The 11,494-nt window shown below is 42.2% G+C and overlaps 1 protein-coding gene across 1 annotated transcript; it reads right to left on the bottom strand.

Annotated features, from left to right (window-relative positions):
- Positions 1-4,216: 4,216 nt before the first annotated feature.
- Positions 4,217-5,554, bottom strand: LOC107278841 (probable kinase CHARK). Its single transcript, XM_015755652.1, has 2 exons — positions 5,160-5,554; positions 4,217-4,766 (listed from the first exon to the last, which is right to left on the bottom strand). The coding sequence occupies exons 1-2, from the start codon at positions 5,552-5,554 to the stop codon at positions 4,217-4,219; spliced, it is 945 nt and encodes a 314-aa protein (XP_015611138.1).
- Positions 5,555-11,494: the final 5,940 nt, after the last annotated feature.

The following is an 11,494-nucleotide window of genomic DNA, read 5'->3' as shown; positions in this document are numbered from 1 at the left end:
CGAGCTGTTCCCACTAAAGTATCCACCGAACGACGAGGTCCTATCACTAGGAAATGCCCGTGGTACCTTCATCCAATGGCCCAAGGACCTCATTGAGATAAGGGTTACAGCGAGGCCAACCATTGAACCAGGCGGTCGTCCGCCAAAGAGACCCTCCTCTTCTCCTTCAGCCCCTCCTGCTCAAGATCGTCATGCACAATCTTATGATGTGCAATTGAAGTACGACACGGATTTTTGGGAGGACCGAACGGAGGCCGACAGCAAGGCGATTCATGAACCCCCACCGATGAAGAAGAGCAGGAAGGCACACTCTTCCCCTCAGAGAATTACTCTCGATAAACCCATGCAAAGGGGAGAGGAGGAGGAGGAAAGGTGCAGGCCTCGCTTCTAGCTCCAAGGAAGCTAGATCTGGGCAAGGGGCAGGAAAAGACTAAGGGCAAAGAGGTCAAGAAGAAATACGTCGCTCCACAGGAGTTCTAACTAGGCATGCCATTGGTTGGAGATGACGTGCTTGCTGCAATGGGCACCGCTTGCAAGGACCTTCACGTATACTACATGGAGAAATCTAACGCCAGGAGACCAAACAAAGCTACTGATATCCTTGGAGAGCACGATGGAAATCCATTTCTTGGTCCAACAAATTATATCGTGGTCGACTTTAAGGATCTATTCGACCTCTACTGGCTCCGAGCGGTGGATACAAGCCTCCTTAAGTGCTACTCCTTGTAAGTATTGTCGCCCAACTCAATTTGGTAATAACAATCGGTTTAACTCGCTTACAAGATCGTTTATCTTGCGTGTAGGTTAAATTGGCAATAGTGTCAGGAGAATGCACCGGAAGCTGCCTTCCTTGATCCACAAGTGGTCACTGTCACAAATCTCGAGAATGACCGTCAAGGAATGGTCAACTACATCTACGACACCTTGTAGTCCCACTGAGACAAGGAGTGCATTATGTGCACCTATAATCAATGGTAAGTGTGTTCCCTAAATATACACAACAGCATGACACGTTCCTTCAGTACTGATTAACTTTCACTATATTAATGCCGTAGTGACCATTGGATCCTTCTGGTCATAACACCTAAGTGGAGTACATGTCACTACCTGAACTCCAGAATTGATAAGAACGCATATGATTGGACCCCAATTCAACTAGCGATAGATGAAGTGTGGGCCCAATACGTGCAAAGAGGAGGCCTCAGGAAGACAAGACATCACATCCTCATCCACAAAAAAGACTTCCCGGTGAAGCAACAAATAGGTGACCAGTGCGGATTCCATGTGTGCCACAACATGCGCCTTCTGTACAAAGAAAAGGTGAAGACTTTGACAGGGTTTGAGGTCGGTGGTCTCAATTGTGATAGACTAACTAACTACATCGAAGTACATATATATGATCGATCAACTAATCTCGATCTATGACAATGTAGGGCAAAATTACCAAGTCTCTGCCTACCAGCTTTGAGGAGATTCGCGAGGAGATAGCCGGCTTCATCCTCCGCGAAATAATTAATCCCAAAGGAATGTTTCGGCTTAAACTAAAATGATGAACATTGTTGAACTTTTATGTTTAGGCAATGATGAACATTGATTATGTAACTGTGATTTTTATATTTATTTATATATTTCTTATGTTTATGTTAATACTTGCTAAATAAATATTTGATCCAATTAACTTGGTTTTGCATGTGCAATATGATAAATATTTAAATAGATGTGAAATATGAGATCAAAATGGATGTTCTGTGAATGTGGTTGTGTGAAATATATTGATGGTTGTGTATGTGAATGCATATATATGAATGGGTGATGCTAGGGAGCTGGGGATATTGGATATCTGTGTTTCTGTCATTTTTGCAGCGAGCATGGCTAGCAAAGGCCTGAGGCTAGCCAAAAAACAAAGTTTTTATTTTGTGGATTATACTCATCTGTGACGGGCCATAACTTAATGCCTGATTGAGATGATGGTCATCTGTGATGGGCCGTAGTTAATGCCCGATTGAGATGACAGTCATCTGTGACGGGCTATAGTTTAGACCCGATTGAGATGAGTATCATTTGTGACGTGCTCTAGTTTAAGCCCGATTGAGGTTAGTAGTCATCTGTGACGGGCTCTATTTGTGGCCCGATTGAGATAGGTCATATGTGACAGGCTATAGTTTGACTGGTAGTCTGAGTCAAAGCTATCGGTGACGGGCTTCAATTAGGGCCCGATTGAGATAGGTTCATCAGTGACGGCCGTTTGCCTGATTGAGATTATTTTTCATATCAGTGACTTCTAGACTGTTACGGACGCCGTGCCCGATTGAGACGGGGCTTACCGCCTGTTTGAGATGAGGGTATCCGTTCTAGTGTATGTATCTAAATGCAACTTGGACTCCAAACAAGATTAACTTGATACAATAAGAAATCAGTCTTTACCAATCGATGATATATAGATCGAGCTATACCTCCCTGTCTTCACATATTGATCTTTCCTTATAACGATGCGACTTGAACACACCGAAGTCGTAAGCTAGCTTGCTGATGGTTGTGAAATCATTGTCATGATTAATATTTGTGATGAACAATTGGCTCTGCAAATGATTTAATCAAAGAATTGATTTGAGAGTATGTGTGGATGTTGGTGTGAGTGCGTGTGACTAATGTGGGTCAGGTTGTAATATCTATGCCCAGAAACGGTTGTTTTGTCTGATTGTGTGCATGTGACTTGAGGTCAGCCTTGGTCAGTGGTGAGGACCGGGACTATGCTCGGGGAGGAGCAGAGGTCTAGTGCGGTTGGAATACCATGTGAGAAGGTGACTAGAGTCAGGATTCTTGGAGGACAACTTCGGTCAACGGTGAGGATCGGGACTAAACTCAGGGAGGAGTTGAGGTCCAGACGGTCAAGGATACCGGGTGACGAAGTTGGATACGAGATGTCACACGGTGGATGGACATCGTGTGGAAGAGATCTTCACAACGGGCTTCACGAGGTGTGCGTGCAAGTGCTGGTGTTTGCGAAGGAGATTGGAGTGAGAAATTGAGGAAGAGTACATGGTGCTATAGTACACGTGGTACTGTAGCATGCATATGTGTGGTATTGATCGATGCATGCAAGTGTACTGCAGTAGTTGGCAGTACATGGATGCATGTATACATATACATGTGTTTTGGCTCGGTGAGTCCAAGGCAGGAGCGACGCCATGGTAGGAGACCGAGGCCGACCGGGACTTCGTATGAGACGGACATGTGTCCATGTCGGGTTGGCTAGGACACGGATTGACTGTAGTTGGTTGTGAGGCTGCAGGCTTTAGGAGATTGTGATTTGGATAGAGTCCTAGTGTGACTAGGAGTTGTTCTCCTACTTTGAGTAGGAGGTTTTTTTGGTATAAATAGAGAGGGAGCGTGAGGCTTCCCGGTATCGCTTTGAGAGCAATTGAGTTGATAGTTTAGTTAGGGTTTCGAGTTTAGTCAAGATTTTTGTAAGGAGTGTTGTTGTTGCACTTTGTAAACACAGAGAGAAGCAATAAAGTTGTCATCTACTTTGAGAGTTCTTCGATTTGTGTTTCATTGAGTACGGCGGTCACACCCGCGGCAGGCAGGCGGTTCAACCGGCGACAAGGCGGCGGTTAGACCGACGGCGTGCGAGCGGTCCGATCAGCGGCGACAGGACTACGTCGAGATTTCCATCGATTTGAGGGTAACTTTTATTTCCGCTAAACGGTTTTGGGTTTTTGGTTTTCCCTACCATTCACCTCCCCCCCTCTGGTAGGCTTGGTTACTTGTGTTCGATCCTACAATGGTGATGTACGACCTGCAGGCGATGTGCACCGTTCATGATCTGCAGCTGTTGGCACCGGAATCGGAATCCTTGGCGGAAGGTTGGGCACAGGGACGACAAACTTTAAGAAGGGAAACTATTTTGTTTTATGAGGGAATGTTTCCTTGTTGTTTGCATGTCACTTAAATAATTATGAAAAAAATAAAAATATGTATTGTTATGTGATACATCACTCTACAAACATGCAAACTCCGACTCTCACAATGAAAAAACAAATTAAACTACAGCTATTTATTCATAGTCAATTTTTTTTACGAGATGTAGAAATTGAATTTCAACTTGCATGTTTTCAGAGTGATTGTATATTAATACATCTTTTCAAATATTTTTAATTTTTTTCATAACAATTTTAGTGACATGCAAATAACGAGTGGATATCTTCTGCAGGGATCAAAATCCAACCCCCTCTAACAACATCATTGCGTCGCCCATGGATAGGCGCTGGCTGCTGCCTCGGCGAGCACACAAGAGCCCAACCCGCAACACGCGCTCCATCTGCTCCCGGTTGAACTCGCCATTCAGCCGCTTGTCCGCTGCTTCAATTATCGAACCCTTTTTGTGGCACTCCCAGACGAATTTAACAAGGCTATTTGCTTCAGCCTGGTCTTGCTGGAGGATAATAGGCGGCTGACCGCACGCAATCTCCAGCAGCACAACTCCGAAGCTGTAGACGTCCGACGAGGTGGTTGCCTGATCCGTGTGGAGTAACCCAGGTTCCACGTATCCTCGAGAGCTGACCGGCATTTGTCGATATGAGCTAGAGGCGGTTTCACCATCGTACTGAAAGAAGTGCCGAGGCAGCCCGAAATCGCCGAGCTTTGCGTTCATCTCTTCGTCCAGCAACACATTGCTTGGTTTGATGTTGCCGTGCGGGAATGTGGGGCGGACGTCCTGATGGAGGTGCTTAAGGCCGGAGCCTATGGCAAATACTATCTTGTACCTGGAATACGAACACAGGGAGAACATCAGCCTAAAACTACGATTAAGAACATTACTCGTGTTTAGCCCTCTTATTTAGTTGTGGATGCTTATATTTCATTCCTAAAATCAAAAGGTAGGTAGAATTAGGTTGGAGGAAATTATACATTACTGACAAATATATAGGTGGTCCCTTTGCATTAGTATTAAGATACCCACAAATAAAACTGAGACTGAAAATAATGTATCTCTAATGGGACATAAAAATTGCTCAATTTAATTTTGGACTCTATCTATTCCCTTTTTATTTAATTAACTTCAATTCTAAAGTAGTTCTTTTCATGCTTTAGGATATGTACCGTGAGATAGTTCGATACAAAACCTCATTCAGAAAAGCACTCTAAATTTTTCTTACCTCGTAGGCCATGTAAGAAGTCTTCCTGGACTGTAGAGATGATCGTGGAGGCTCCAGTTCTTTACATATTTATATACCAGGCATAGATTATCTTGCTCGCTGGACCAACCTAGGAACGGCACAATGTTGCGATGTCTGATCGCTAGGCTGATGGTTGCAAACTCCTTCACGTAGTTCTCCACCGCAAAGGCCTGTCCTGACTTTATTTTCAGCCATTTCACAGCAGCAGCTACAGAGATGCCTAAATGTGTCAGGTCCCCCTTGTAGAATGCACTAAACTGACCTTCCTCACGGAGCAACCGTTCCTCGGAGAAATTATTCGTCGCTTCCGATAATACTTCGAAAGAAAACGGAGTCTGTGAAGGCGACGCAAAACCATATTCTCCAGTGCCCATGCCTACATTCCCATAACTTGGCCAAAGACCGCCTGCACAATATTCTCCAAGGGGCATGGGTGGAGGCCTCGACGTAATCCATCTACTTAAACGGCAAAGTGAAGCTGCAATGAGCATCGTCACTATAAGTAGCACAGTCCCAAGTTCCCAACAACAATTCCAATCACCAGTGATTTGTTGGACTTCTTAGCTGTATCAGCCGGAGTACCTGCTAGCAAAGACAGCGGAGGAGTCAAAAGCACATCCTGAAAGTGAAAAAATAACAAACCGAAAAGAGAAAAAAAAACATAAAGACTGCTCAAATTTTTATTTAATTAGTCTTTTGAACAGGGTTTGACCTGATCACATAAATAGAAGCTTTCTATTTAGTCAAAATAAATAGATAGATCGTTGATACGTTTCAAACAGAAAAAACAAAACAGATAGATAATTGACGCCTTCTCAAACATTTGCAATTGCTGCTGTAAGGAATACATTTTTTTCCAGCATCCCCTAGCACTCACTCAAAAAGATGAAAACTAGCGACATATTCATTCCATTACATATTCACCAAAGGTGTGATGACGACATCAAGCTAATAGAGAATGTATGTTGGAGACTTTAAGTCTACGGTCATGTAGCTCTCTGCCAATTTCAGGTGGAAATTCACAAAAAGGATTCAATAAATTATGTTTTTTTATCTTGTGTTGGTGTTTATTAGTTTGTGTGCTTGCATTTCATTAAATTTTGATGTGTTTATGTGAACTCTTTGGTGTGTGGTCGCTTTCGAGCGAATTTATGTAATAATTGGTTGTAGCACGTTGAGCAAAGGCCGGATTTTATTCCATCATCTAAAAAAGGTTGGCAGTTTTTTGTTAGTAAAAAACAAATATAGGTGTAACTTGTCTATTTTTTGTCTTCATCAATGCTCGGTCAGATGACTAGTACCACAAGATTACATCTCACAGGACACAGGTTGTTAGTTCGATTCCCACTCCCATATGGTCACAGGACACAGTTTGTTGGATTGGATAGCTGACTACGGGTGTTCCAATATATCCAATCCAAGGAAATCCATAAAGAAACCACATTGCAATTACAAAAATATGTACTACATGAAGGCAATATCCATTGGGTAACACAATATAATACGTGAATACGTACGTACAAAGAACCATAGATCGAGCGGGACTAACGAATGTAGCTCACAGTCATATAACATCTGAAGAGGGGGGGCCTAACAGGCGATCGCCTAGCGATCGGATCCGCCCCCCCCTATAGGCACTCCTCCCACTTCTTCCCTTCCTCCTCCCTTTCTTCTCTTCCTATTACAGTACACCATAAAAAAATTTTAAAAAACCAAAAAGTTAGAAAAATTTATGTATAAAAAATTTGAATTCAAATTCAAATTTGAATCGGGTATGTAAATTTTTGACTTATAAATTTTGGATCGATAAACTTTAGGTGTATAAACTTTAGATGTATAGAAATGCTATATTTATAAAATATTTGAATTCAAATTCAAAATTAAATCGGATATAATTCAAATTCAAATTTGAATCGGGTCTATAAACTTTAGATGCATAGAAATACTATATATGAAAAATATTTGAATTCAAATTCAAATTTGAATCGGATATATAAACTTTAGGTGTATAAACTTTAGATATATAGAAATAATATATATATATATATATATATATATATATAATATTTGAATTCAAATTCAAATTTGAATCGGATATATAAACTTTTGACTTATAAACTTTTGGTCTCTAAACTTTAGATGTGTAAACTTGAGGTGCATAAACTTTAGGTACATAAATTTACTAAAATAGGAAAATAATACGGTGACAAAAAAGAAAACCAGGTGGAGAGAAGGAGAGGGAGGAGGGGGGGAATCGATCGCCCTCGCCTAGTAGCATTTCCGATCTGAAGACACATGCACCTACTTAGAGAAAAATAAGGATATAAACATGTCGATCAAATAAGCAATCATAGGGGAGACTATAATTAGTAGTTGGCTCGTCCCTTGTTAAGAACGATATACAAGGATATGTTAAAATAAAAGAAAGCCAAATGACTTAATAAGCACTGTTTTTTTTATTTTTGGTAATTTTATTTCCTGATTTTTCAAGTCTTGACATATGAGGCATCGAGCGTTTTGCTCTGCCGGCCCCAGCCCGATGGCAGGGCCGCAGGGCTACCGGACGACGCTCCCAAATCTCAGTAGAGGCATCAATCAGCTAGGTTTCCCTGATTGGAAGAGGATTGGGAAAAAAAAAAAAGAAAGAGGGCAGCATCCAGGCCTTCAGGGCCATTACACAAGTCAGCCTATACACCTATAGATGGCCATATGGCCCGAGGCCCGATGGCCCAGTGATTTGGGCCGGCCCAGCCCAACAGCAATGCCGTGTGTGGGGTGCTACCTCAGCACGCTGGGCCGGCACGGCCCGGCACGAAGTTTAAGGGTGCAAAACAGACTTATTTTCAACCATATGTAAGGCACGGCACAAAGTATAGGGAGAAAAATAGACATATTATATAGCATGCTCCAAAAAGTAGGAATGTAAAATAGACTTATTTTAGAGAAAATGTACAGCACGGGATACCGTTGTGTAATGGGATAGTTAATAAAATAAATTAGACGCTGCCCAAGTCAAGGTGCTGCGCACAACTGCCCACACTGAGCGTCGAGATTTGTGCCTAGTCAGTCAATCAACCAACTAGGGCCCACAAATCCGTTGACTATTACTAGTACTACACTCTATATATTGTCCTATATAGACGGTGCTAGAGCTTTAGAGCCTAGACCTATCCAGCAAGTTACGTTATGAGTGGTGGCCACGTCTGTGTCTATGACTTTAGGCCACACGTGAACCAGTCTAGTAGTTAGGCTGCTAGAATGATCATATTAGGAACATTTGTTTTTCTAATCCTATTTAAGTTAATCATATGTATTAAGATGAAACACTTAGCTGGTAGAATTTTTATTTACGTGTACAGTGATATCAACTCTAGTATGATACACGAACATCTATATTACCCATACTATATGATATCTTTGGTGTCAGCGATGATAGTACGTGATGATAACTGCTTGGTATCGACAATAATATCTACAGTTATCATCAATGGTACCTGATACATGCTGGTATTAGTTAATAAAGATGCTATATGTGTAGCTAGCAAGTATCGGCAATGGTACCTGATACATACAAGTATCGGTGATGAGGAGCGTATCCTATGCACACAGGTCCTCGCGTGTACACACCGTGTACACCAACTAAAAATTATCACAAAAAATTCTAGGAAAATTTATACATGTACTTTCAATAGTATTACATCTACGTGCAAAGTCGCATCTTCAAATTCATTCTACATAGAGAATAACAAAAAAGATAAAATTCTGACAAAATTGCAACCTTAAAACTGTCAGATTTTTTGTTTTTTTTGTTACGGCTAAAATATAATGAATTTAACGTTAATATTTTAACCCTAGGTGTAATACAATTGAAAGTATGTGTATGATTTTTTCTAGATTTTTTTGTGACATTTTTTAGTTGGTATGCACGTGTGTACACATGAGGGCCTGTGTGCATAGGATATGTTGCCGCGGTGATGATACTTATAAGTACCAGATACTACATAATGATACTTATTGGTACTGACGATGATACATTGAGGTATCAATGATGATACATTAAGGTATCAACGATGATACCTGATACTTGCAGGTATCAATCATGATGCTTAACACACAAGTATCTGTATCGGTGATGATACATGTTGGTACTACCTCCATTCTAAAAAAAGTGCAGCCGTGGTAATTCGTGTCCAATGTTTGACTGTCCGTCTTATTTAAAAAATTTTAATTTTTTTTTAAAAAAATTAGTCACACATAAAATACTATTCATGTTTTATCATCTAATAACAATAAAAATAGTAATCATAAAAAAATTTTTAAATAAGACGAATGATCAAACGTTGGAGATAAATAGTGTAAAACTATATTTATTTTGGGACGGAGGTAGTACTAGTTAATAACGATGCTATATGTAAGTATCACGTATCAGTGATGATATGTGTAGCTAGCAGGTATTGGCAATATACCTGATACGAGTAGGTACCAGTAGCTTTGTTTGGTCAGTGCTATGTTTTTTCTCTCTCAAGTATCCTTTTTCTTCTTTCTTTTTCCTCTTTTTCTAGAAAAAAAATGCATGCACATATGCTGCCTAAGAAGAGAAGCGAGACCACGTTTTTCTTGTCTAGTGCATGTATGTCCACCCACGTAATTACGATCATCAGATTTGTGTAATCTATCCCGTCAGTCAACGGAATTCCATCTGTAGTATCTCTCCTTATTTTAGCTACATATATGTCACAGCCCAAAGAGGAGAGGGAATAGACTTATTTTAAAGAAGACGTGATGGGCCGCCCGTGCCTTCAGGTTGGCTCGGCACGGCCCAACTACTAGTGGGCCGTGCCTGGGCCTAAAGTGCAGCCCGTGGGCCGGCACGGCATGGCCCGAAGTGTCGACTGTGCCATGTTGGCCCGATGGCCTCGGGCCGTGCCTAGCCCGTGCCTGGGTCAGGCCGTGCCGAGCGGGTCTTATGGCCATCTATATATACACCTATTTGGCTCGTGAAGGAAAATGTCGAAAACGTTACCTATCCGAGCGCCCGATGGAAAAAAAATATCGGGCTCCTCCTAACACCTCATTCCACCTATCCCGTGTCCTTCTTTATCTCTCATCTCTCTTACATGCAAATGCTCACAGCGGAGATAGAGAGCTGGCGAGGTGGCGAACGACGGTGGAGGGGTGGCAGCGCCAATGAAGATGGTCGCAAGGAGTAAGAGACCGGTACATTTTTGTGATCTTTTTATGTTTCAGCTAATATATTTCGGATGTTTCTTTGGGTTGCGTTGAAGAATTGCAATGGATACTCCATTTGATGGTGTTTCATATCAACCTTCGATTTTTCTTGCATATTTGTGATGTTTTAGTGGCTTGAAGCTTGATATTTCATCCATGAAAATGAAATGTTTCAATGGTGTTTCAACAAAGTTCACATTTTTTATAGGTGAACTGTCACACCCTGAGAATTCAAATATATAAATTGATGTTTAATTGGAATTTTTAGAATTTATTTTAAAAGCCTAGAAGAGAAGATCTAATTTTAAATAATAAATTCCAATATAAAATGGTGCTAGATAAAATTTCATTAAATACTTTGCTTAATTCTATAATTCCTAGATTTTTCTGAGATTTATTTGAGCTAAGGAAGTATTTTTAATAAATAGAATTGCATTTCATAAATAATTTAAATTGAAAAAGGTTTTAAAAAGTCTTCTTTTGGCTTTGGGCCGAAAGTCGGCCCAAAACCCTTCTCTCTCTCCTCGGCCCAGCCGGCCCAGTCCGCCGCCCGCGCGCGCGCCCTCGCTGTCGCTGACAGGTGGGTCCCGCTTGTCAGGGTCGTCGTCTTCCTCCGGTCGGCCGCCGCCCGAAACCCTAGTTTCGCGCCGCCGCCGTTCCCTTCCAAATTCGATCGATCCTTTCCGTTTCCGGCCGAATTGATAGAGGGGAAATGATCCTCGGGATCTCCTCTACCTTTTCCCTTTTGGAAACATCGGCTAAATCGTTTTGGAAGTTCGTGGAATCGAGTTCGATTCGGATCGGCCTCTTTCCTCCGAAGCCCGACCTTTCCTTCTCGTCGCCGGCAGCCGTAGGCCTTCGCCGCTGCCTCCTAGCCCCTTTAAAAGGCTCCCCGGTGTCTCCTCTACCCGCCGCCACCCTCGCCTTCGCCTCTCGTCGTCGGAATCGCCCTAGCGCCGTGAGACCTCGAGCCGCCGTCGCCGCCGTCGCTCCAGCCGCGCGCCGCCACCGTTCCAGCCGTCGTCGTCGCTCGGGAAGTCCACCGTCGGGATCACCAAGTCGTCGCCGTCCTCGTCCGCCGCTTC

Source organism: Oryza sativa, chromosome 9 (genome assembly GCF_034140825.1).
Source record: "Oryza sativa Japonica Group chromosome 9, ASM3414082v1".
In the NCBI taxonomy this organism is placed as follows: domain Eukaryota; kingdom Viridiplantae; phylum Streptophyta; class Magnoliopsida; order Poales; family Poaceae; genus Oryza; species Oryza sativa.
This window is presented reverse-complemented; position numbering and strand designations above follow the sequence as displayed.

Excerpts from the sequence above, each read along its gene's own strand:
- LOC107278841 (XM_015755652.1), bottom strand. The coding sequence starts at position 5,554 with ATGGGCACTGGAGAATATGGTTTTGCGTCGCCTTCACAGACTCCGTTT. Across the intron at positions 4,767-5,159 it reads CTTCTTACATGGCCTACGAG|GTACAAGATAGTATTTGCCA; the intron begins GTAAGAAAAATT and ends TTCGTATTCCAG.